Source organism: Amphiura filiformis, chromosome 4 (genome assembly GCF_039555335.1).
Source record: "Amphiura filiformis chromosome 4, Afil_fr2py, whole genome shotgun sequence".
In the NCBI taxonomy this organism is placed as follows: Eukaryota; Metazoa; Echinodermata; class Ophiuroidea; order Amphilepidida; family Amphiuridae; genus Amphiura; species Amphiura filiformis.
Genome location: NC_092631.1, coordinates 50784547 through 50811226, shown reverse-complemented (window position 1 = coordinate 50811226; position 26680 = coordinate 50784547). Strand labels below are relative to the sequence as shown.

The window sequence follows — 26680 nt, the reverse complement described above, 5'->3', positions numbered from 1 at the left end:
TATGGTGATAAGTCACTCGCACATGGAATTTTAGAGGGATTTGGATAGCAGTTCCATTAAAAAAGCTGCTATCATAATGAGACTAAGATCTAGAAACACACCGAAATGCCGTTTTGGGGAATTTTGCTAGCTGAAACTTTTTGATGAAAGTCAATCTTTGACAAGCTGTAACTTTGCTACGGAAAGTGCTATGAAAAAATGGTTTTCAGTTTTGGCTTTGTTTACTCAAGGGCTTTAATTTGATATATGAAATGATGCAGTTTGATGGCAAATTTGAATTCACCTAGCATACCTATATTAGTACCGGTAGGTATCCCAGGCAAACCTTAGTTAACACATTTGCTAGTCAGCGAAAGTCGCCGAGACCGGGGCCCAAACACAATGCATATTTACATAGAAATTTGAATTTTTTTCAAGAACAGGTCGGTGAAGGAAACCTACATATTAAATATGTTTTCTATACTTCACTTGACCCATATGATTTTTTATGGTGATATAAATCAAGTCGCACATGGAATTTTAGAGAGATTTTGATAGCAGTTCCATTAAAAAAAGCTGCTATCGCCATGAGACTAAGATATCTAGAAACACCCCTAAATGCCGTTTTTGGGAATTTTGCTAGCAGAATCTTTTTGATGAAAGTCAATCTTTGACAAGATGTAACTTTGTTACGGAAAGTGCTATGACAAAAATGTTTTCAGTTTTGGCTTTCTTTACTCAAGGGCTTTAATTTGATATGTAAAATGATGCAGTTTGATGGCAAATTTGAATTCACCTAGCATACCTATTTATAGTATTTAAATAGCTATAAGGCCCTAGTCCTGCCAGCAAGACTTCAGACTTTATCAAAAACATAATGACATCTACGGACTCTAGGTATGCCGAGTTACAGTTACTGGAACTAATTAGGCCCATGAAAGACAATTCCGAGTTTATCGTCCCTTTTTTTTTCCCGGGTTGGTGAGGTGACTTTTTCATTTTTCATTATTTCATCAGATTTCATTATTGACCTAAAATGCGTGTTGATTTAAAGCCACACTCATACATGTTATTTATAAACAGGTTTTTATATGGGTAGGGACTAGAAAAGTTAGAAAAGTGCCTGGTTTTGCTTCCAAGTTATGAATTTATATGTTTTACAAACAAAAAATATATGTTTCCAATTGCTAAAACTGGTGAAAACGCCGATACTTTGAAAATAATGAATTATTTTGGCATTTTTGAAAATTTGACGCGGGTGTTTTTGGTTTCCAAAAAGTGACGCGGGCGGGGGACGATAAACTCGGAATCGAATGAAAGGTGAATTTAAATTTGCCATCAAACTGCATCATTTTATATTATACAAATATTAACTGTCTATGAGTGTGATGGTCGAAATATAATCACAAGGTGAAAGATGGATTGTTCCATTCCACAAGTGGAATGGAACAATAGGCCTACATCTTTGAGTGATTATATTTCTACCATTACACAAATTTAAAACAGTTAATATTTGTTTTATATCACTCGTACATAAATTCTATTATTAAAATACATTTTTCCATCAACATAACACCAGGTTTTGCCGTGATATACTTCACATTTTGGGGTCCACCCCATAACTAAATTGGCGAGTCTAAGAGTCAGCGTACGGCTTGGCGCAGGCGCACTACGGCACAGCACTATGATGGTAAAAAACTACATGGATCAAATCCATGGGTTCCTACAGTCACCTACAGTCTGAGGGCCGATGACACACATTCGATGGGTGTAGGTCTATAACTATATCAATAATCATTTGTCATAAAATTTGTATATAATAGGCTATCGCAAATTTCAAAAAATCAAAATTATTTGATATTGACAGAAGGACATTCCTTGTTTTCAAAATGCAATTCGATATGTCAGGTCCCACAAATAATTGTGGAAACGTAGCTATCCGAGCATTTTAATTTGTTTTGTACTGAATCATTGGCTTAGGAAGATTTTCAACATGGGGGGGGGGTGAAACTTGAGTGCTCGAGAGGGGTTCCCCCATTCTCGAGTCAGGAAATTTTGCAAAATATAGGTTGGGCTGTTTCACAATCAGGGTACACAAGTGGGTTTCACAAGGGTGCAAAATCAGAGTATCTTTATGTGATTGTTTTAAATGTTAAAGTGGTTTAAATATATCAAATTTTCAAGTTCTAACAATTTTTTAGCCACAAACCACTATTTTTTTTTCAAATATTATTTTTTAATTGGCTATATGAAGCAAAATGGCCAAATACCAAAGTTTACAAACAGCATTAATACAATGATTTGATACTGCCTTTTTTCAACTCCAAAGTTGTCTAATATTATTGCTGACAAATATAGCTTTCAAATGATATACAGATTGTATATTATGTAAACATCAATTTTTCGCAGAATCATGTTACATGTGTAACTGATGGAAATATTGAATTTGACAAAGGGAAGTTACTTGCAAGTTTACCAAAACAAGTAAAATCTACACAAATATGCATTTACATGATGCAGTGGGTTAGTATCTTGTCTCATGTCAAGTTTGGCAGTCATACTACTTAGCGTTTTTGAGATATGAAGGAAAATGTGTCAAAAAATGTCCCCTCCTTTACATAGTTTTGTTGACTATTTGGAGCATAAAATCAAAATAATAACATTGACCAAGTGGATTTTGCTATTTTTATGTCTGCTTGTATCCAACCCATCTTCCTAGGTTCACTTTTCTTTAGTTCAAACAAAGACAATCCTATTATTTTAATAAAATGCAAAAACCATTGATCGTAAAGTAAAGGGACACATTTTTTTTGACAGGCTGAAATCTTAAAATTGGAATTACAAATTATTTCTCCAAAAATCACACTTAATTATCATCAGCAGTTCCTATTATGAAATTTAACTACTTTTCACCACTCTATCAGTGTGGGAATATAAATTAGACAAAGTCATGATTTTGTATTAAATTATCAAGCGTAAAGGAGGGGACATTTTTGGATGTGGCAAAAGAAAAAAATCTATAGTGAATTTCAAAAATTGGTTCTTATCCCTACAATGGTTGCACCTTGAGCTATTAAAAATGTAATTTAAAAACATGGTACCTAACTGCAAAAATATATTGCAGAGAGAATAATGCTGTAAAGGAGGGACATGGTTTTTTGACATCACTTGGTAATTCGTCCCCACTCCGCCACTTGATGTACAATCATGACTTTTGGTACTTTGAATTACAGGATACACATGAAACTTTTCACTCATTCTGCACAATTTGGAAGGGTTTTAAATTGATTTATAGTGCTTCATAAAATCAAATGTAAAGGAGGGGACATTATTTTGGAGATTTTTGACAAATCTTTCTTTTGTCGCATTTTTCTGTAATTCAAATATGCAAATGATTTTAATTTCAAAACTTAGGTGCATATAACTACATTTAGAAATGTCACCCAGTAGTAAATTTAGAATTCCTTTACTATATAAATTACAGCTTTCAAAATGTGCTTTTTGAAGATGAAACGTCAAAATGTTAAAAAAAGTTAACTTTTCACCATATAATGAAAAAACTAAGGCATTTGTGTGATTTCTTTTATGTGTGATTTTAAAGGGAGTAGACATACTTCATTTATAAATTAAAAGAAATCCTCCAGCTTCTTTCATTAAGCAGCAGGATGCTAAGAAACATGGATTTTGAAATATGTACCCTGATTGTGAAACAGCCCGGTTACAAACACCCATTTTCCCTCTACTTTCTCACAATTTTTTAACTTCACCAAGGATCATTAGGGGAGGGGGCTGAAAGGTATTCCAGCCCCCGCACCAAAATTATTGAAGGGACTGAGCCCCCTAAGCCCCCCGGTTCCTAAGTCTATGTGAATGTATTCAATGTAGAGAGTGTTAATAGTCACGGTGCGGTATCACTATCATCATCAGATCACAAAAGACCTTGGAAGTAGTATGTAGGCCTACTTATATCACCATTAAGGGCGTACTACACCCATATATTGGTTTGATTGGTCTAAATAAATATTTTTTCATTTATAGCTAGGCGATATATGCACGGATCATGTGAAATAAAAAAAAAATATGAAAAAAAGAAGAAAAAAGTGCTTTTAAACAATTGTAGTAAGTCATTTTAGCCCTATATATATTTTGTTTACTGTATCCTAGTTACTCAGATGCGTGTTTCATAACAAACCATGATTTATTCTATTCAGCATGTTCAAGTAGGGTACATGAATAGAATACATTAAATCCTTTGTTATACTCTCTATAGAAAATCTAGTGGTGCATGCAAAATATATAAACACTTACACAATGGATGTATAGTCATTAGTCAATAATATTATAATGTGTTGTTAGGAGAAGAAAAGGCTATTAGGTCACCGTATGTCAGGTTATAGGTCAATTGGTTCAGGTCAAATTTAAGCATCAATTTTGAATACACATGTGAGAGTTTGTGATATCATAATGAGGAATAATTTTGATATTCTGTCTTTAACTGGATATATATCGAGAAGTGCAAGGTGGATATACTAATATACCTTGGGATGTAAATGGTGAGTACAATTTAGAATGCCTAGTTGCGATGGATTTCACAAATAAATATAAAATAGTTACCAAAATCACAAACGTTAAGCTTACGGAAAACTACCCAATATGGTGGTATAGGTGACAAGAAATACAATTTTTTCAACATTGCTGTAGTATGGTTGTGGTAACCTGTTACCTGTGGCTTAATTAAGTTTCAGTGAAATAATGTCGCAAGTTAAAAATACAAAATATAGCTCAACATTGAAAATAGAAGCATTTTAACCAGTTCCTTTTTGATAGTTGTGGAGCACCAAGTTCATGAAGTCATAAAAGAAATCAGGAACCACTTATTCCCATTTTACATATCAACTTTATTTCCCTAACGTGTTAGCAACACATATCCAAAATTTTAACGAAATCCGTTGATAGTAAGCTTTCCAAAATGAAGTGAATTTAAATCATCAGTGATGTACCACCTTTTGGCTTCTACTTTTAAAAGCATGTAAGCTACGTTGATACCAATGCCACCAATAAAACGAGAAGATTTGCCCCTTCATTTTGCATACCACTTTGTCCATTTTTTTTTTTTTTTTAATTTCTTCACAAAATGCAAAAAAAATGCAAAAAAAAATCAATGGGTGTAGTACCCCCTTAAAACCGGCCATAGCCTATATTTCCATCTTGCTAGCAATGCAAGAATAAGAATATAAATATACGAAAAATCATTAGATAAAGATATAAATAATACAGGTGGAGCAGGAACTGTGTAAATATGTCCATCACTGATTATATCTTGTCTCATGTGTTATATCAGGCTCAAAAATTTAGTGGGCCGCCGGGCCAGTGTTGTTGGAAGTTTACTGGCCCAACGCAAAATCCACTGGCGCAGGGCCACCGGGCCACTGCTTAAATCCGTCCCTGATTAAGATTCTTAGTACCGGGGTATGGTACATTTCTGTTTCTGACTAACGGGAACGGACCAAAACATTATTAATATTATGTACCGTATTAGGATTTTGTAATTGAAAAAGTAGGACTCTTTTGGATTTTGTGAAAAGAAATTCACACAGTTTTCCCATGAGCAATAACCAACTGTTTGGAGAGTGATGGGACCGGGACTTGCCCCTTCCACTCTACATGTACCTATATCCTGACTACTAAAGAGGAAAATGCAATTTTGAAAGCCAAAAACTGCACATGATTTAAAAATTTTAAAAAAATGATTTCCTGAAAAAAAAAAACACAAAAAGGAGAACCAATTTGCAATTTTTTTAGAAGTGCAAGACCCTAAATTACCGGTACTTGTTTACTAAAAGTTGATTACCAGTAAAAATAGTAAAATAAGTTAAACATTTTAAAAGAGCTATTAAAAATGACTGATAAAAATTCAATTTGTTCAAAAAAGCTTAGTATGGACATGGACATAGTTAGCTGATAGTCCTGTTTTTAGATACCTCTCCAGATGAAAATTCAGCTTCATAAATCAAGGTGAATTTAATTAGAAGTGAAAAAATTTTAGTCATATAGTATTGTTTGTACATTTGTAGAAAGTGTTTTACTTTTAATGTTTTCATGCAAGGCAGTTTGCACGATAGATCGATCCCATCTGAGAAAACTGCATTCAGTTTTTATTCAATCACATTTCAATTTTTGTGGTAGAAACACTTAGGCCCTATCTCATGATTGATGGTAATGAACCTGGCAATTCATAGGATTATGTAAACTTGTCAAAACTTATTCAAGGGTGATTGATAACTATGCCATTGAGAGTGTTACAACTTCATGAATGATGAACGTTTTACAGCGGTACCCAAAATACACTGGGAACACTTTGGTAAAACTGACAAAGAGCATTTATTTTCTAAATGATGCAAATCAAAAGAGCCATTCTTCAGTCGCAAGTTCACTCACATTTGTGACAAAAATCTGGGAAATTTTACCTTGAGTTGGCTACAGTTCTAATGTTTATTCTACAGTAGAATGCTCAAGAATGAGATAGTCAAGCCATGATCAGCTCTTCAAAAGTACCGTCAAGTTCAAAGTGTGGTTCTGCTTCTGCATGAATTTTTTGAAACTAGTCTACAGTTTCAAAATACATGTATTTTATGTTTTTAAATTGCAAATAAGTGTACATCGGTACATGCAGTTCTTTTGAATTTTAAATTTAAACCGCTTTGGGGGTCATAATACATGGACCAGGGGGTACTGGCCGGGTACCCATGCACGATCTGAAAAATGGTAGACTCTCACTAGGGGTATCAAATCCAAAAAATGACTCTCTCTAGGGCTATCATTATTCCAAACTCTCTTCTAGTCCCGGTAGGGATTTCAAATTCACCACTTAGTCTCCAAAGGGTATCAAATTTTTCTGATTCCATGTAATTTCTTTTTTATTGGGGGATTTTTTTCACTGTGTTTTAGCTTACCCCGGTCATTTTTTTTCCTTTCTTTGTGACTGCTATGTGACCCAACATTCAAACATTATCTGGTGCCATGTGACACCATAATAATTTTATTTCCAAGACTTTACATAAATTGCAATGGGTTACATGGCTTTTTCTTCCATAACTTCCAAAAGTGCTTATTTTTTCCACCACCAAAATAAGTTTCTATGAGGGCATACCCCTAAACATGTCATTTTCAAATTGTAAAAATATTTTTCTGTGTTTTTTTCATGCTTGGTTTCAATTGCTTGTATAGATTCATATTGCTTTTGTGGTTGTGATCAAATTTATGTTTAATTGTTAAGTGCTCAAATTAAAATGTATATGGATGGAAGAACCCAGAAGGTTAAGGTCCAAGTTTATGAATAAGCGAGGGAGGTGCTGATATGACATAATTACAACTAATTTGAATGGAATACGTGTTAGGATGATCATCTCATCTGGAAACTTTTAATGATTGCTTAAAATTCACACCATTTTGTAATTTTGTATACACATGTAATATTTTTATGATACATTGTTTCTTTGATTTTCAATCTAAAAAAAGTGCTCAAAAAGCTAACCTTTTATCATTTTTAAATTAAAGGAGTATTTTGTGATCCTAGCATCCTCTGTTTATGACATTTTTCATATATGGTCATTTTCACGGTAAAGGGTGTAACTTTGGATTTTTAACATTTTGATCCGTAGTTTTCTAATAAAGCCACAGAATTCCATGATTTTTGGCCACATAAGTCATCTAGTTAGCAGCTACCTTGGGTAGCATAATCATCTTCGGGAGTTACTGCGTTCAGTTTTAGCAGGCTTAAATGTACCTAATATTGCCATTTTGAAAAACTGTAAAAAACAGTAACATTTTGTAAAACCCTGTGTTTTTCTTCAGTTAGTTCATGGATAATTTTTCTTATCCTGAAAGTACGGTCATATGTTCAGTAAACACTGCCACATTAGATTTAATTGTGAACAGCCCTGTATTTTTGAGAACCGGACTTCGATATTTGTCGTTTCGAGGCTTCATTTTCCGTTAACAATTGTTAACAAACTTTGTGGGTATAGCTTTGGTTCATAATTCTTGGTTATTTCTTCACTTCTTCTTGATTCATAACAGTTGATATCTTAACTTGAAATGGGTAACAAAAATTAGTTGATTTGCAAGCTTTTAAAATTTTTATAAAATCTTGACTTCAAAGAGCCGATTTTCCGTTAACTTTTTTGAAGCCTCCGAAACAAACTGTTCAGCAAGCTTGGGCAAATATAAATAAAAGAGCTCATCCAATCTATTTATCAAAATGTAGCAAAGTAGATCCTCAAATCACTTGTTTTTAAATCATGGAGATATATATCACCGTTTGAAAATGGGACCCAATACAAACTTTCCGTTAACAATTGAAGCCTCCGAAACAAATGAAGCCTCCGAAACAACAGTAAACTTAATTATCATCTATGCATATCTAAATTGGTATGTTCCATATTGATATCTGCATTGTAATTGTTGCATGATATGTGCAGAATGTCATAAATTTATAAAAAATTGATATTATGGTTAATGCTTGAAAAATATACTGATATCCAAGAAAGCCCGTTTCGGAGGCTTCACATGCAAATAACACCATACTTAACAAATGGGTGAAAAAATTATCATGTTATAAATCTGCAATATCTGCCGCATAGAATCATTGATTCAATACACACAAGAAAATAACAGCTTAGATGATCCCAACAGTGTTTTTATCAAAAAAACTACTTCTGCCATGTTTAACCATTGTAAACATGAAGACTCCGAAACAAAAAAAATGACTTGCTGTGATAATTTAATTTTTGTCACAACTGAAATTCAATACTTAGAAGCAAAGCATGAAAATTGGTAATTGTGATATTTTTTACCTATTTTTCATGTCAACTTGTAGTAGTTAGCCAAATATTTTACTTTTATGATCACCTGTGTTGTTAACTGAAGCCTCCGAAACACAAATCGCTTGAATTGCCAATTCTAAAAATAACTCCAATTTCTGTGAAACTTGGCTGGGAGGTTCCTTTCATCAAGTAGTATTTGTACATGAAGTTAGACATTTAAATTATTTTAGGAACCCAATTAAAACTTAAAAAATATGTTTAAGGTTGGGAAATTTCCATTGCAAATGACCCTTGATGTTAAAAATTTTCAAAATTGCAATTACAAACATAGCAAAACATGGTATAAAATTTAACTTATATCTGTTGACTTACTTTGGAATGGGATTTCACATGTATTCCAGCTTTCATGTCATAATTTTCTGAGCTTATGTAAAATACATTTTTTCTTAGATTTTAACCAAAATGTTATGGAAATGTCAAATTTTTTATCAGAAATCAAAAGGTTTAAGCCTTGAAACACTATTTTACTGGAATTTAAGTTGCTTCTATGCATGATTACAGTAAACAGAAACATATTTAAGTGGTTTGAAATTTTGACCCTAAAAATCAAAAGTTACACCCTTTACCGTGAAAATGACCATATCTAAAACAGCTTATTCCAAAATTTTGATTCTGATTTTGCATAAATTTGCGAGTTATGCATGATTATGTGTATTATGACACTGCTCCATAGGCAAGTGTTATAATTTCGTTCTGGTGTACCAGAACGTAATTCAAGTTTGACAATATTTTTGCTGAACAAATTAATCTGCAAGATTGTTTTTTTACATAAACATAAAAATCTCACCTTTTGTTGAGAAAAGTGGGGGATGAGGCTGTGGATCACAAAATATCCTTTTTAATGTAAAAAAGTATGTTGAACATTGTTTTATTAGTGTAAAACAAGCAGTGGGAGTGGGTCAAAACAATACTTATGCACAGTTTTTAATAGCTTGTCTATTTAAAAGCATTTTTGGCCTCATGGGGCCCCCTTGTTTGGTTTAGTTTTGGCTGGGTTTTTCTTTCTGTTCGGTGGGAGTAAGGCAGTTTGGTTTAATTCCCCCAGCTCCAGCCATATCAGTACTGTCAGTCTGTCACCCTTGTGAGGTAGTAACTGCGGCGGATTTTTTCCCTCAGCATTTCAGGGGTAGACATAAGCAGCAATAAGCAGCAATAATCAGCTTGTTTTCGGGCCAACTGGGAATTTTTCAGACTGGCATAAGGGCAAATCCACTGGCCCAAATTACTTCATTGTGTTTCTAATAAATTGTAACATGTCATAAATTCATTGTGCCAAAATTCCAACAGGCACTGGGCCATCCAGACGGAAAATCTCCTGGCCCAACGAGAAAACTACTGGCCAGGGCCAGTGGCCAAATCGACCCCTGGCATTTTGATTGGCTGCCTTATGACTTCGCCAGGAGCATCTGGTTTTTGGCGGAGTATTTTCCTTGGAACCCTCCTTTTTTGACTTTGCCAGGAGTATCTGGTTTTTGGCGAGGTATTTTCCTTGGAACCCTCTTTTTCTTTGGATCGAGGTATTTTCCTTGGAACCCTCCTTTTTTGACTTTGCCAGGAGTATCTGGTTTTTGGCGAGGTATTTTCCTTGGAACCTTCCTTTTTGACTTTGCCAGGAGTATCTGGTTTTTGGCGAGGTATTTTCCTTGGAACCCTCCTTTTTTGACTTTGCCAGGAGCATCTGGTTTTTGGCGAGGTATTTTCCTTGGAACCCTCCTTTTTGACTTTGCCAGGAGCATCTGGTTTTTGGCGGAGTATTTTCCTTGAACCTTCCTTTTATGACTTTGCCAGGAGTATCTGGTTTTGGCGAGGTATTTTCCTTGGAACCCTCCTTTTTTGACTTTGCCAGGAGTATCTGGTTTTTGGCGAGGTTTTTCCTTGGAACCCTCCTTTTTGACTTTGCCAGGAGCATCTGGTTTTTGGCGAGGTATTTTCCTTGGAACCCTCCTTTTTTTACTTTGCCAGGAGTATCTGGTTTATGGCGAGGTATTTTCCTTGGAACCCTCCTTTTATGACTTTGCCAGGAGCATCTGGTTTTTGGCGAGGTATTTTCCTTGGAACCCTCCTTTTTTGACTTTGCCAGGAGCATCTGGTTTTTGGCGGAGTATTTTCCTTGGAACCTTCCTTTTATGACTTTGCCAGGAGTATCTGGTTTTTGGCGAGGTATTTTCCTTGGAACCTTCCTTTTATGACTTTGCCAGGAGTATCTGGTTTTTGGCGAGGTATTTTCCTTGGAACCCTCCTTTTTTGACTTTGCCAGGAGTATCTGGTTTTTGGCGAGGTATATTCCTTGGAACCCCCCTTTTTTTACTTTGCCAGGAGTATCTGGTTTTTGGCGAGGTATATTCCATGGAACCCTCCTTTTTTGACTTTGCCAGGAGTATCTGGTTTTTGGCAAGGTATTTTCCTTCCCTACTTTTTTCACTTTTTTGGCTGAAGCAGTCAAGTTTGTTTGAACATCAGTACAAACATAATTATACTGGATCAAGTGCTAAAAATCACACAAGCAGATAAACTTAAAACTAAACCAAAGAATACTGTTGCTGTCAACTTTCAGAGTAGTGCAGACCTTATTGCTTTTTTGCCGCAATGCAGTTATTAAAGTCAAACTTGTTTAGTTGTGAGATTTGTTATACATGTAAAATATTGGAAATAAAAGTGATATATAAAAGATACAATTAATCATTCTGAATAACTATGTCTACATGTATGGGCACATCGTCAGATACCCAGTGTAAACATGAAAAGGAAAAAAAGAGAAAAATGTGAAAAAATCAAAACAAATTTCAATGGCGAAAGAGTGGGTCTGTGGTGACAACATGTTTTGTTACGAACCTTTAGGATGTCCATGAGAAACCGACTCAGTTCTTTGTCCCAGACCAAATTTTGCCCTACATTTTGATTTTTTCGTTCCGTACCCTATTTCTGCTCTGTCTCACCTTTTAAACCAGGACACGTTCCGGTAACCAACTGTAAAATGCCTACAAGAAACTGGAAGTTGCATGCAAATAAGTCGTTGAAGCACTAAGTAATTAAAGTTCTGGAATAATAAGAAGTCGGTACATGGCCCAGTGGCTAAATAAACTTGCAACATGTCCACAATTAGTACTAGATAAACACTTTTTATGTATTGATCATTATCATATCAACATAAAATTTCAGACAAAAAGGTTGGGTTGCGTGACCGACAGGAAAATGTGTTATCTTCGTAACAAGATTTATTTTAAGTTTACATAGTGTAGGTGTTGATCTTGACTGATAATGAGAACAATTGCATGTTTTCGGTCTTAATGACTTCATTGGTCTGACAAACAACATTCAAAATATGATGGTGGAGTTGGGAGCAAATGTTCATGCATGAGGAATGCATGTTTGTTTTGGAGCTATAAATACATGGATATTGAATACATAGCACGGTAAATAGACCAGAGCTGAAAACAAGGTTAATATCTGTAGGTGTAAGCAAATGAAGAATAATGACATCAGGTTGCTCATGTATGAAGTCTGTATTAGAGAGCTTAAGCAAAGAAATCTTTCCCAGCTTGCAGAATTTATGCAGGAACTTATGAAGATGTTAATAATCAGGTCAGACACCGCATTCGAGAATCTATCGAAGATGCAAATGAAGATGCTAGTGAAACTACTGGAGATAGGGCTGGCACTTTAAATTTCACAGTAAGGCCTGATATATAAAATGGGGTCATTAGGTGATTTTTGACATTCGGTGAGAGCAAAATGTACAAAATATGGGGTCATTGGGACTGGGTAAAAGATGGACTGTTTGGATCTAAATTAGGGGGGCATTGAGTGAGAATATGACCATTTTTAAAATGAGGTCTTTGGGTAAGAGCCAAAGCCCAAAAGAAACCTCCAAAATTGAATTTCTAGTTTGGCTTTGTTATTTCAAAAGTAGTAAAAAATATCAGTGATTGATAGATGACTCGTTGCTTTTCATTTGGAAAATACGGGTCTTTGGATGACATATCAAAAGGAAGAATAAGAGGTCTTTGGGTAACAGACCATGTGCTCATAACAAAATATGGGTATTTGGGAGGCAGCGATACTGAAAAAGGGGTCTTAATGGCCATATACACATCACCTCCAAAGTGGGATCGTGCGCAGATGAGATCGGGTACTCCAAAAACACACACATTGTTAAAAATGTCATCCAAAAAATAAAATCACAATTGAAAGGGTCCAAAAAAAATTGAAAATACCCCTTCAGCAAAATGCTAAAAAACACTGAGCAACACTTTATTTCTCAACAAGGATAAGGTGAATTACTGAATTTACTGTACAGATTATGATTTATGAGGAATCCGACCAGGGGTAGCGCTAAAACTAAACACTCCAGTGTCCGCAGGGACTCCCGAACTTGCAGAAAATTAAAAAGTAGGGGTCCGGAGTAGAGTTTGGTGAGTCTGAGTTGCACAAATGCAGCATTAATAGTATGTCTGCAATAGCGCTATATTGAAAAACTGGGGGTCTGCAGGGACCCCTGAACTTTTAGAAAATTTAAAAACGGGGGTCTGATCTCTATTTTGGTGGGTCCGGGACCCCAAAAAGCAACTTAGCGCTACCTCTGAATCCGACACAGCATTTAAATTTTGATTTTACATTTTACTTCTTGACAAACAGACCCGGACAACAATTATCTTTTTAAGATTTTTGCAACCATAAAAAAAGAGGGAAATAAAGTGAACTTCCTGTAAATTGTAAAAAAGTAACATAGACCTTGGAATCAATCACCCTTTTTTCCACAAAGTATATTCTACAAGCATGTGTATCCAATAGTTTGGAGAGTGATGCTGACGGCACAGAGGGGGTAGTAGAGAAACTTGTAATCATTCAGTGGTTGCCCTAATTAACCTAAATCAGACCCTATTCCCTATGTGACACAAAAATATCGAGTAAAACAAGCAATAAAATACATAAGAAAATAGACACCAAAAAACATCATAACTTTAGAACCAAATATGCTAGACCTTTGGTGTTTTCAGTAAATGATAGCCTATTGCATGTACAATGTAATAATTACAGTAACTCAATTGTCAAAAATGCCTCCTTTGGCCCCCATGGACCAGATCGTGTCACATATTTAAGTGGCCCCTGACTTTTGTGCTGACTTTTCAAACTTGCGGGTACATGCCTAATAAGTTTCAACAATACTAAACAAAAACAGTTTCCATTTCCCCAAACCAGGTTTTTGGCCAAAAACAATAGAGCTTGCGAAATGAAGTTATTTTAACTTTAACTTTAACGTCTAGAGGATTATAGAGGATTATGTATTCAAAACCAAGGTTGTTTTGAATACATAATCCTTTATAATCCTCTAGACGTTAAAGTTAAAGTTAAAAGTAACTTCATTTCGCAAGCTCTCTAAAACTTCAATGCCCCCTTCCCCCATGAAAGCTATCCTAAATGAATTGACATAGTTGTTCACAGTTCAGAAAAACAAGTCTTTTCTTGAAAATCAGTTTATATTTTATGTTCAAGGACAGCTCAGACTATAGTCGCAGAAAAATACCTTAAGTTTTCTTTTTTCGTCACATAAGTGCACTTTGTCAGGGGGCTTCTTCTCAAGTGGCTGGGGTTGGATAATTTTTGCTACGGCTTGATCGGGTACCATGCTTCATAGTCCCTGTTCACATTAGAAAATTTCTTCATTTGACGAATCTTGATTAACTAATTAAGCATGCGTACACATTACGCTGAACGAAGACCGAACGAAGACATTGCACTGTACACATTTCATGAAAATTAACGAAGCTCGGATGAACCTATTAACGCCCAGCTATTATTAAAGCCGGCGAAGGCCACTTGTCACATGATTACTTTCCTTCGTTGAACGAAGCGAGCGTACACATTACAAAAATAGCATTGTCGAACGAAGTATTCCTTCGTCGAAACAACCTTTTTAGCTTCGTTGAACAAAGCAATTTTAATCTTTGTCGAAGGAAGAAAAGTGCGTACACATTAGGAAAAAACAATTTTTAATCTTCGTTCGAGGTTCGTCGAAAGAAGAAAATTTTCTAATGTGAACAGGGTCATAGTTGCCTATAGAAAATCAACAAGTATACTACATGTTTGATTGTACCATATATTGAAACTTTTGCATATATTTTTAGAAACTGTTAAGAGGGAAACTTAAAAGTGTCTGGTGTCACAGTCTATTGCCTGTCAGGCAATAAATGTCTTTATTTGTCAAGAAAATGCAAGCTAGACAGTTTATTCTCGCATTATTTCACAGTGACAAACAAATATATATTGATAATTTTTAACAAAAAAAAGAATTTGAAAGGGGTCACATTTGTAGGTCAAATGCAACCATAGACAGTAAGCGCAGTGGTGCAGATGATCAAGAAATCTTATCAGTCACTCTAATTGCTGCTTTGCAACAGATTATTTCAGGATGAAAATATCTTGTTTTTGTTTATTTTTCCATACACATGTAGGTTATGTTCAATTGTGAATAGTTGTATCGCAGGTGCAGTAATTTAAAACAAAACAACAAGCTATATTTAGAATATTTATTTCACTAGTCTTATTTATCTTGATATTAAAATATTATAAAAATGTTCATCAAGATTTATTGAAATGCATTTTTGTATTAATTCGTAATGTCTATAACATGAAACACAAATTTAAAGCATAGTTCTACAGACAACATAAAGGCAAGGCCAGCATGGTTTATTTTTATAAATGGCACAGATCACGGATAAAGCGAAACTTCCTGCTGACATTTTCAAGTTCTATGTATACTTCAACTATGTATTGAACTTAAAAGAGTAACTTTCTCTCAGCTAAAATTGTTTGTGCTGAATAGCTTGTATTTTAGTATTTTACCTGTGAACTCCTGTCTGGTATAAAATGCTTGCAAAACTTTGTTTTCTTTACAAAATGTTCAATTCATTTCAATTTCAATTGTAAAAATTGAATAAAGGTTTTATGATCTTTTATTCAAAAGCAATATGACTAAAAAGATGTTTGAACTTCCTCCTTGGGTGAAATTGTCATGAAAGATGTTTATTGTATAAATTTGTTTTTGTATGTTGTTTTGCTCTGTCTGTAAAAAGATACTCTCGCTGTTAATTATAATGGGCAAGAATATAATTTGGAAAATTAAAAAATTAAACAAATCTTGTTTGACATGATTTTTGCTTTCGGACATAATTGATGTTTTTAAAGCCATAGTGTATGATCTTTTCCAATGCATTTGGTTAATTCTTTGTTCAAAACTTATGTTATTTTGGAGGGGATGTGAATAAGGATGATATTTCTAACGTATTTTGTGTTCAAGCTTACTTGTATGATTGGAATCAGCTAAATTTGTTATTTGTAGGACAACAGAACAATTTTGAAATAATGTCTAAATAGTAACTTAAAAATTAAATCCCCCATAGAGCTCTAAGCGGCCAAGACAGTAAGTTGGTTACTTTCCTCATTATTGAAGCTTGAAATGAGCAGAAAACCTTCATAATATTATTTATAATTTATAGCAACAAATATAAGAATTAAAATGTGAACAAATAAATGTATTATGACTTTTAAATGGTAAATAGTATACAAATATTTTTATTTATTTGCTGACATTGATTTATGTGTACATTAATTAGGCATTGTGCCTTTGAGACAAGACTGCAAACCTTTGCAATTTGCATTTAACATAATAGGCCATTCCAGTTGAGATCCATACGCCCTATGGAAGACATGACCTTAATCTCCCACATAAGGAGTGTAGATTTCAAATGGAGTCACCCATTCAGGTAACCCCATTTGAAATTCACACTCCCTGTTTGGAAGATTAAGGTCATGTCTTCCATTGGAGCATAGACTCTAGAAATTCCTTACTAGAGTCTATGATTGGAGTATATGAATTTCAACTGGATGGAATAGCCTAATTGTTCCAATCCTCCCACATCAGGAGTGTAGATTTCAAATGGAGTCACCCATTCTGTTAACCCCATTTGAAATTCACACTCCCTGTGTGGATGATTAAGGTCATGTCTTCCATTGGGGTGTATGGATTTCAACTGGAATAGCCCAATTGTATTCATAAGTGGTAAATAATAGTAAATGATGCATGGAAATATTGACTGTTTACACGCAATTTAAATTTTTTCTGTGATTGCAGCAGTTTCCATGTGATTGCTTAAGTGTATTATAGCACCCTGTGTTTGTTGGTGTTCAGCATGCTCTGCATTTTTTAGCACTTAGGTGGTCAAGTGTAGTATAACCAATGCAATGCCATTGTTGAATTTAGAATAAATTTGTGGTTTTCTTGAAAATTTGTGTATCTGTGTGTTAAACCGGCAGGTGGATGGGAAGAAATTGCAGAGAAAATTTTCATTTTGGCAGATTTGCCAAGAGCCAAATTTAACGGAAGTAAATTGACAAATATTGAGTTTGTTGTTGTTTTTCCACCCCACCAAGTACATATATTTAAGCCTTGTGCTTTCTGCTTTAGGGAATTTAACTTATTATTAGCAAAGGTTAATATTAGCTGTAATTCTTCAATAAAATTTATACCGATACTTAAAATAAATGCATATCACTTGTTGTGAGAGAAATGACTCAATTTAATGCATGCATGCTGAGATTTTGATGCGTGCAATCAACATTCAGCGATGTGCATTAATGTGTTCCAACCCTTGAGCAACTATTCCATGCATAAACAAGAAACAACTTCTACAATGTCAGAAAATTTGACCAATATCGATACATCCGCCTTCAAGAAAAATGAATCGATTCTGCAAAGATGTGAATGTATTGTACAGAGAGTAGTATGCACAACTATGCGCGAATGCAATGAGACAGTATTTATGCACTCTGTGTTTTTCTAACAACTTTTTTGATTGTTTTCTGATATAAAATATAGTTCTAAATATGTACAAATTATGTATTGTATGAAAGTGAATTAATCACTTTTGTGCTTTGAGTGTTACAAGTTAGGTTAATGTCAGCAGTGTATAGTTCATCGATGTATGAAACTGCAATGGATACTTAATCAATGTTATCATTATACTGAAGAGCAGCAGCACCCTACCCATACTACATACATGGGACTTTAAGGGCTCATATTGAAATACCCTACCATGTTTTCACACAGAAAGAAGGCAGGATTCCCCTCGCTAAGCGCGCGCCTTAGGAAAGCTCAGTCAGGAAAGCGCGCTCCTAATTTAAGTCAGTGAAGTGGCTAATTGCAGGATTTTAACAAAAGAAGGCTAGCACAGGAAAGCTGCAGGATGGCGCACACCTTCCTGTGTAAGGGAATTTCAAAAGGAGCCCTAACTTCAAATGTAACTTTATTTTAAGAAAAGAGCAGTGAAGAGGAGAGACAAGGGAAACACCTGCCTTCCTCTATAGCAGGATAAATATAGTCTACCTGCCTGCCTGTCTCCCTGTCTTACTTACTATAAGGCAGCATTTGTGTATGCAGTCTTTTTTTTGATGTTTTTATGGACATTTGAGCAGGTTGAAATAGATATAGGTTGTTTAAAAATAAAATTTCTATACAGTATTTTTACTCTTGGCGAGTCAGTGACATTAATGCGTTAAAGCACCCATTTCTCTCTCATCTGTGCACTTTGCGGTATGCGTCTAAACCATGTGTGTGTGTACGCCTACTCCCGGGTGCCTACTACGCCAGCGATTGGAAATGGAAGTGTTGCACCTACTCCCTATTCCAGCAAATTACAGCACTAATTTTTTTGGATTCAAAATATTGCTCCATTTTGCAAAATGAAATATAGCTCAATCCTAATCCTTTAGTTTTAATATTTGGTCAATTTTTTGGATATAAGGGCCAATTTCCAAAAGTATGTGTTCTTGGCATTTTTTCTTATGCTGTGACAATCAAGCCCAATGTTATGCATTCTAATTTTTGGAAAAGACTTTTTCTAATCTTTTCATAACTAATTAGCAAAAATAACATAAAATGCGGTTTTAAAATAATGAGCTAACTCTTGGCCTATACGCAAGATTTTGCATGGTTAGACTTGTGCCAAGTCTTAGAATTTTCTTTGTGACTACAATTGTAAGAAAACTTGCAAAATTACATGTTTTTGCCCCAATTTCTCTCATTGCAAAAATATCAAAATTTGACTTTTATTATCACTTAGAACTAACTAAAGATAAGGATTCAGCCATGTTTCATTCGACAAATCAAGATATTATTTTTTAATTCCAAAAAAATTACTGCTGTATTTTTCTGCAATCAGGAGTAATGCACTTCGCACTGATACTATATGGTTTAAAACTGCCATCATTTTATGTTAGAAAGCAAGTGGAAGTTGGATTTTAAATGCAAAAGGAAATTAGAGATTAAAGACAAGAAATACAGCCTGGCACTCTGGGCTTTGGTCGCTAGGGAAGCTAATGCTTACAGTTTAGCTGAGTAAGCAGAACTTGTGTACACTAAAATAAGCAACTTGATAATATTTTGCATGATTTGAAGAACATAGCGCTCCTTAGCAATTCTCACTCCTTAAAAAGGTTCATAGTTAAAGTAAAGCATGCCCATGCAAGTTCATTGGTTAGGAGCTAGCTTTAGAGCTAATTTGCCAAACAAAGGGCCAGATAATTACCCCTTCCCCTAGAAAACATTTAAATGCCTATTTCACACAGCCTGTCCAAGCTAAGGGCGGGCTTCCTCTACCCAGAATTATAGCATGTAAGTGGATATTTTCTTGTGAACCTAGCAATTTTGATTTCAACTGCAAGAAACTTAATTGCTCTGATCGACAGTGATCATTAAAATTAACTCTGCTACAGGCATTTAGGCAATGTTCACAGGACAATTTGATTGCACCCATTCAGAGGAAGTTTGGGATATTGGACCCTGTTTTAAAAAAAATTGAAAAGTTTGTGTCTAATAGGCAATAAAAATATGTTAAATAGAAATAGGACTGAAAAATTAAAACTGTAGGAACTCTGAACTTTAATAAAAAAGAGAGTATCACCAATATTGCAGAGCAATTTCCCAATATGAGTATTCAATTGGCCAATCACTTAATAGTGGAGGTGGATGACACAACCCAGTAACCAATAGGAGAGATCAGCAGTAAAATGGTATGTGATTGTTTGTTGCTTTCTCAACAGTGTATTGAATCGTCAGGCTATTCAAGTGCGAGTGTAGATCTCGAGTGAGCGTTCCAATCATTATTTTCTACAACTGTAGCAAATACCTCTGGTCCGGTTCTGGTGCTTGGGAACCCACTAGAAGCAGACATCCAGGTCTGAAACAGCATTGCCAGTATGGTGAGGAAAGCTGGGCCAACTAACATCAAGGTAAATTTTTGTGTGTTTGCATACATATTTGTTTGTTTGTTTGTTTGTTTGTTTGTTTGTTTGTTTGTTTGTTTGTTTGTGAGTGAGTGAGTGAGTTAGCAGGTGAGCTCATTTCATCAATAACCAGTAGGTAAGGCCACCTTAATTAAATCCCAAGTCTCAACTCTCAAAGCTGCCGTGCGCATTAGTAAAATCCTTTTTGAAAATCAAGAAATTCTTTTTTTAAGGCAAAAATAAAAGCTCAAAATTCCTATTTGACTCCCCCTTTTTACAAAAAGGCAAAAATAAAAGCTCAAAATTCCTATTTGATTTCAAGTTTTTAACATGTTTTGAAGTTTTCAACACAGAGAAGAATTATTTGTATTAGTGACTTTATTTGTCTGACTAACTATTCTAACATTTGCAACAGACATTGGATACTTTCTGCACAAAATGCTTGTCAAATGCTTGTTTTCAATTTCTCACAAGCTTTGAGACTCGGGATTTATCGAAATGAAATTGACCATAACATGGCCAGCAAAAGTGTTTTTATTCTTTCAAAAGAAGAAGCCCCACCAGAGCACTTCTTATGGGGTGAACCAAACCAGCCTGGTTATCAAATTGATCAGTGACAAGGTTATATCTGAATTTCACAGATGCTAATAGAAGCAATAACATAAAAACATCAATTAGCACCTCAAATTTGGAGATAACCTTGTCACTGATTAATTAGATAGTCATACAGGTTTAGTTCACCCCAGAAGAACTGCTCTGGCGGGGCTTCCTTTTTTAAAAAGACATACATGTAGTGAATGTTTTCTCACCCACCCCAGAGTACTAGTATGATGTGTGTGTAAAAGGAGTATACTAGAATTCAAACTTTTAAGTCTGATACTAACATTATGCATGTTCAATGAACATTATTTTCTTATCCTGATATGAACATTATTTCTTATTCTGATATGTGATTGTTCAATATGCATGAAGGCACTTAAGGGCAGACGGGGTATTGTTGGTCGAAGCAGCCAAAAAGTCCATTTTCATTATCTAAATCAATATATTATTGAAAAATAACACTTTGATGTTTTGCAAAAGTTCATTCTACAAATCATATATTTTGAAAATTTACTTGATTATTGTTGTTAATGAGTTATGTACATTTTACAAAAGTTAACTTTCAGCCCTCTTTACAACATAACTCAAGAACCACAGGACCTACAAGTATATCTGTGATATTTGAATTCTTCTACATACTCGCTTTGAAATGATCAATGCAATTTTTGCCAAAGCTCACTACCATTTGCAAGGTGCTGTGAACTACCAAATGGCAACAATTTTGATAGTTTGCTAATCTTAAATCATTGCAAGGAGTGCCCTTTCAAGAGACAAAAAGTTGTGTGTTTCAAATCTATCACTCACAGGCAGGGTTCGAATTCGTTTAAAAATTTTGTGTAGCAGACTAGCAGTTTTGGCTAATTCATCATAATCAGGATACTTCGATATACTAAACTAAAGCACTATAAAAAGTGCTATACAAATGCAAAATTGGGTAGCAGTTACTTCAAAATGTGGAGCAAACTGCTATGCGATACAGCCGAGTTCGAACCCTGCTCACAGGTTTTGGTATAAGGCATTGAATTTATAAAAGATTGGCTTGAAAAATAAATGTTTACAACATTCTGCATAGGACACCTATTGACAAACCGCATACATTGTATAACAATGCTTTACAAGCCACAACAATCTTATTCCAAAGTTGCCTTATGCAATGAATGTGTTTACAACAAGTAGTATTTGAGCAAGTGAAAAAAAACTTATGATGCAAAATCTTTTCAAGCATATTCAGCAGTTGTACAGGATGTGTCATCAGAAAGTTTCTTGAACTTATTGTACATGTAGGTATAGTGTGGTCAATGAGTAGTGTTAGAAGCAAGATGTTGCAACAACTAACACTGTCTCATTTAATATACCCACCTGCCGAAATTCCTAATACATGAGTAAGTGTATATCCCATCCATACCCTGTGCCAAGTCTTTTCATAGATTCATATTATTTTGTGTAATAAGATTTATTGGCCAATATACTGAAGAATGCTAAGTTTCAGTTTTGAGAGTCTCTTTAAATGTATTCTTTGTTAAGTGAAGCGGACCTACTTTTTTAAATCCATTATTATGTTATGAAAACAGTGGAGGCCTGGGATTTTTTTCTTTTGTTTGTTTTTGAGGGGAAATGTGGGTATAGATGTATTTTCAGACACTGTGGTAAAAAAAATGTGATTTGTTCCCAATTTTCTTTCATAAAATTGAGCTTTAAGGATTGTATCTGTAAAACTTTAAGAGTTACAACCAGAGCATGACCTGGTGTAGAGGAAAGAATTGAACTACGTACGTATGTTCAACTATGTTGTGTTTGTTAGTTTGCTTGTTTGCCTCTCTGCATGCTTGCATTCTCACACTGTATGCTTGGTTGATTTTGTTTGCTCGTTTGTTTGTCTGTCCATCTGATTTGTTTGATTTAGTTCTGTTGTGTAAGCGGCATGGTTGGGATTTATTATCTATAGACATGATAGAATCTCTGCATGAAATACAGCCCGGAAAAGACGCACATTTTGCTTTGCAAATTATTTTGACAGGTGTGCTGCTTTAAGGGGGTACAATACCCCTGGCCAATTTTGTACCTATTTTTGCATTTTTTTCTCAAAAATTATAGCGCATTGGTGACAAGTAAGATGTATATTATAGGGGCAAGGACTACAACTACTGCACTGATAATTTTATGTCAGCACAGTCAACAGTTGTGGAGTTACAGTCAAAAATGAGGGAAAACCAATATTGGATCAATAAATCAATAACTACTTGTCTTGAGTCACTGAAATTCCAGTGTAGTAACTGGATTCCTTGCCCCTATAATATACATAACTTTTGTTACCAGTGTTTTATTAGAGAAAAATACAAAAATAGTCACAAATTTATCAAGGGGTGTACATGTAGCACCACCTTAATCAGGTAAAATATCAATTCCATATAAACATGGTATGTTCAAAAGTGAATTATACTTATAGCTCCTCCGAATCTTTTGGTAGTGTAGGTTTTGTGGGGGCGCCCAGTGGCACTCAACTTGAATTTTGTTGGGGTGTGACGCAGGGGTAGCGTTTTAAGGGGTCTTGGGGTCCAGGACTCCTTGATTTGGCAGGTCCCCGTGATTTGGGACCCCTTAATTTTGTACGCCTGTGTAGAATTAGATGCCTGGACCCCTTTATTTGCCAATTTGGACCCCTGGACTCAGCAGGTCACCGCTAACCCTGGTGTGACGCTCTGCGCCAAACGTTGTGAACTGATTTTCAGGCAAAATAGGGGCTTTTGAGCAGAAATTTCAAAATATTTTTGGGTTTAGTGAACTAAAATTGGGCCAAATTATAGGCTGTGGAGCTAAGAAATTCCAAATTTTTGAGCTAACGAGCTGTAATTTTGTGAGTTTTACTCAAAGTAAGGATAAAGAACTGGACTGGGGCATGTCTTCAAACTGCCAGAGAGCCTAGGGGACTCTTGGCTACCGCACATACCCCCGGGGGGGTACTCAGTACAAATGACCATACGGGGACGTGCCGCAAACATGGTTAGCATTTTCAGCCTTCTGGTATATCAATGACCCCTTTTTCAAAGCCTATTTTGGTATATGAATGGGTCCTTTTTTCAAAATTTTCTTAATTTTTTCGGAAAACAGCCCAATTTGTCCTTAATCTAGCCAAAATTTGTAAAACTAAGACAATTTTGGGTAAATTCGGCCGAAAATTTTGACTTTTGGTATATCAATGGGTCCAAATTTCTTTAAAAATTGGTATATTTATGGGTCTACTTCCAAAATCTCAGTGGCACGTCCCTACCAAAACCAAACTTGAGTACCCCCGGGACATACCCCTACCACCTTCACATGTGAGTGCCCATTGAACTATTTTATTTTTGAATCATAATAATTACAATGTATGTGTATATTTTAACTAGAACTTCCTGATAGTATATAAACCATTTACTGCTTACTGTAGGATATATTTATGTAATCCTGGTAGCAGCACAAATTTAACCAGCTTTATAGCCAGGTTTACATTTCTTGTGCCTTTCGTCTGAAGATTTTTATAAAATGCAAAATATCCAAGTTTTATATGATTTGTAAATTCTTGGAACTTCATTCTTTACTCCATCCTGCTTTATTCTGTATCTATAATGGTAGAATAAAATCTTATTTTGTGTAAAGTTGTTGACTTCCGTACATTGACTATACAGTGCATGTGATTTGGAGGCCAACAGGAAGGGTGTAGGTTGCCTGCCTGTAGACAGCAAAAAAAAAGTGCTGACTCAGCAATGTTTTTCTGACATAAAATTGCCCTTTATTTTATAAATATTGTCAAAATGTGCAAATTATTTTTGAAATTATCATAATTTATATTGGTTGATGAAAACACTAAAACAAAAATCTCAAGGTGTAAGACAAAATGATCATATAATTGGTTAGAAAGCAACTCTTTAAGGTTAATATAATATATTGTGATATTTTTGTGCCACGTAGGAGTAGGAAGTAAAGGTTACTCATTTCAAATCCTGCTGACTTGGCATTTAATGTATACAACAGCAAAACAAAAAAAGTAGCTCAAAGTTGACTTAATATAAATGTCAAAGATTGAAATCAGTGTTATTTTCCATAAAACCATTGCCAAACAAACATCGATATGAATGCATGATTTAGTTTGATTTGCATTTGAGGACACTGATTTTCACCTTATAAGGCATGTATAAGGTAAGCGTTTCTAAATTAGCACAGGTCGTACAGGTGGTTGTGGAATAGTGCTGTATCAGCACTGTGTGTTATAATTGTACATGTTTATTGAATTGTAGATAATGGAAACTAGAATGCAGATTTTGATCAGAAATTACAATATTTAATGTGGGAAACAACAGCTGTTGTTCAACAAACAGCTATTTATACATGGGAATTCTGGTAATCACATGATGTAAAATTTAGATTGCTTTGTCATGTGGAGCTGAACAGATAGTCTGGCTGTTCCAAGTAGTAGTCATTACTTCTGTCTTTGGCATCAATCCATGAAATGTAAAATACATACATGTAATGACACTAAAAACAGATTATAAAACAGATGAATTGTATAATTGGAAATTGGAATAGAATTCAATAAATACCAGGTGAAACATTTGAGAATACATTGAGAATTAACTTTTAAAACTAGTTTAAGGAGAGATTTGAATGAACATGTTGACACTCTTCTTTGAAATAAAATGAGAAAAGGGAATAATTTTTCAAAATATTTCAGAACAAATTTTAATATAATTTAGTTTTGATTAATAAAATGTTCAAAACTCTAGAATCATTCCCCGAGTTTTACCGAGCTAAACCTAAGATTCAGAGGCTATTCCCTGGTTTTGCGGGCTATTCCTAGGAATGGGCTTCATTATCTTGTATCTTGTAATGATTTGAAACAGACATTTCAATTGAGAAATTAAACTTCAAAATTGCTTTAACTTGTTTTGGGGCCACCTCGGTTTAATATGCAAATTTTCCCGCTCGCTGCGCTCGCAACATATATCTAGACCATTTAAGGTTTGCAAATTGGGATCAAAGAAAATTTGTCATGTGTAAAAAAAAAAAAAAATAAGGGGGGGCCAAAGATTTTTGGTGGGCGAGGGGGGCAAGAAATTTTGGCAGACCCCCTCATAATTATTGCACAGCCCCTAAGGAGTGTAAATCAGTAGGGTGTCTGGACTTTTTGTCATCCAGGAGCATTGCGGCAAAGAAAGTCCAGTGAGCATTAGTTAGGCTCAATTTTACCAAGCTATCTGCCCACGCACGGCACGCAGTGCGGGAAAATTGTTCATACCCCCGGCCCCCAACTTAACACAAAAGTTGACAACCATGAAAGTTACCAAATCTTTTAAAGACCCCCTTTGCAATGATTTTTCATCAAATTTGCCCCCCTTTTTCATGCAAAATCGAGGACAAAATTTGGCCAAAAACAACCTCTTTTTTGTGGTTTTCAATTACTAGAATTTCCAACACCCCTTTTCAATGAATAGAATTTCAAACACCCCTTTTCAGTGACACTAAATATTGACATAAAAATTTTCCCAAGTACCCCTTTAATCCAAATTTCACGGACAGCACAAATTAAATACCCCCTATTTTGCTGATTTCACAGTCAAATTTTGTAGGCTGTCCAAATTAAATACCCCCTATTTTCCCAATTTCGCGGTCCTCGCTACAGGTAAAAAAATTACCCCTTTTCCACGCTATTTGGTAACTCTCATGGTTGTCAATTTTTGTGTTGAGTTTGGGGGCCGGGAGCATACCCAAATCAATTGTTTACTGAATGTGTACATGTTTTTAAAAACAGTACTATAAAGAGCAAGGATTTTTTGTAGTTGTCACAAGGCAAATTATTCTGCTCCCTGTGATGGATTTTAGCATTATAATATAAATTATAGGGCATACCCCTCATGAATATAGTGGGCCCTTGCGATTCAACATAGGGGAGGCTTGTGTTC

At 35.0% G+C, this 26680-nt stretch overlaps 1 protein-coding gene across 1 annotated transcript in view; it reads left to right on the top strand.

Moving 5' to 3' along the window:
• LOC140151031 (transcription factor MafK-like) overlaps positions 1-26680 on the top strand; it is a 32929-nt gene that overhangs the window by 671 nt on the left and 5578 nt on the right. The window contains exon 2 of the mRNA XM_072173221.1: positions 19962-20150. Within this exon, the coding sequence (XP_072029322.1) occupies positions 20118-20150 (33 nt within the window). The 5' untranslated portion in view covers positions 19962-20117. The remainder of the gene's footprint in view (positions 1-19961; positions 20151-26680) is intronic.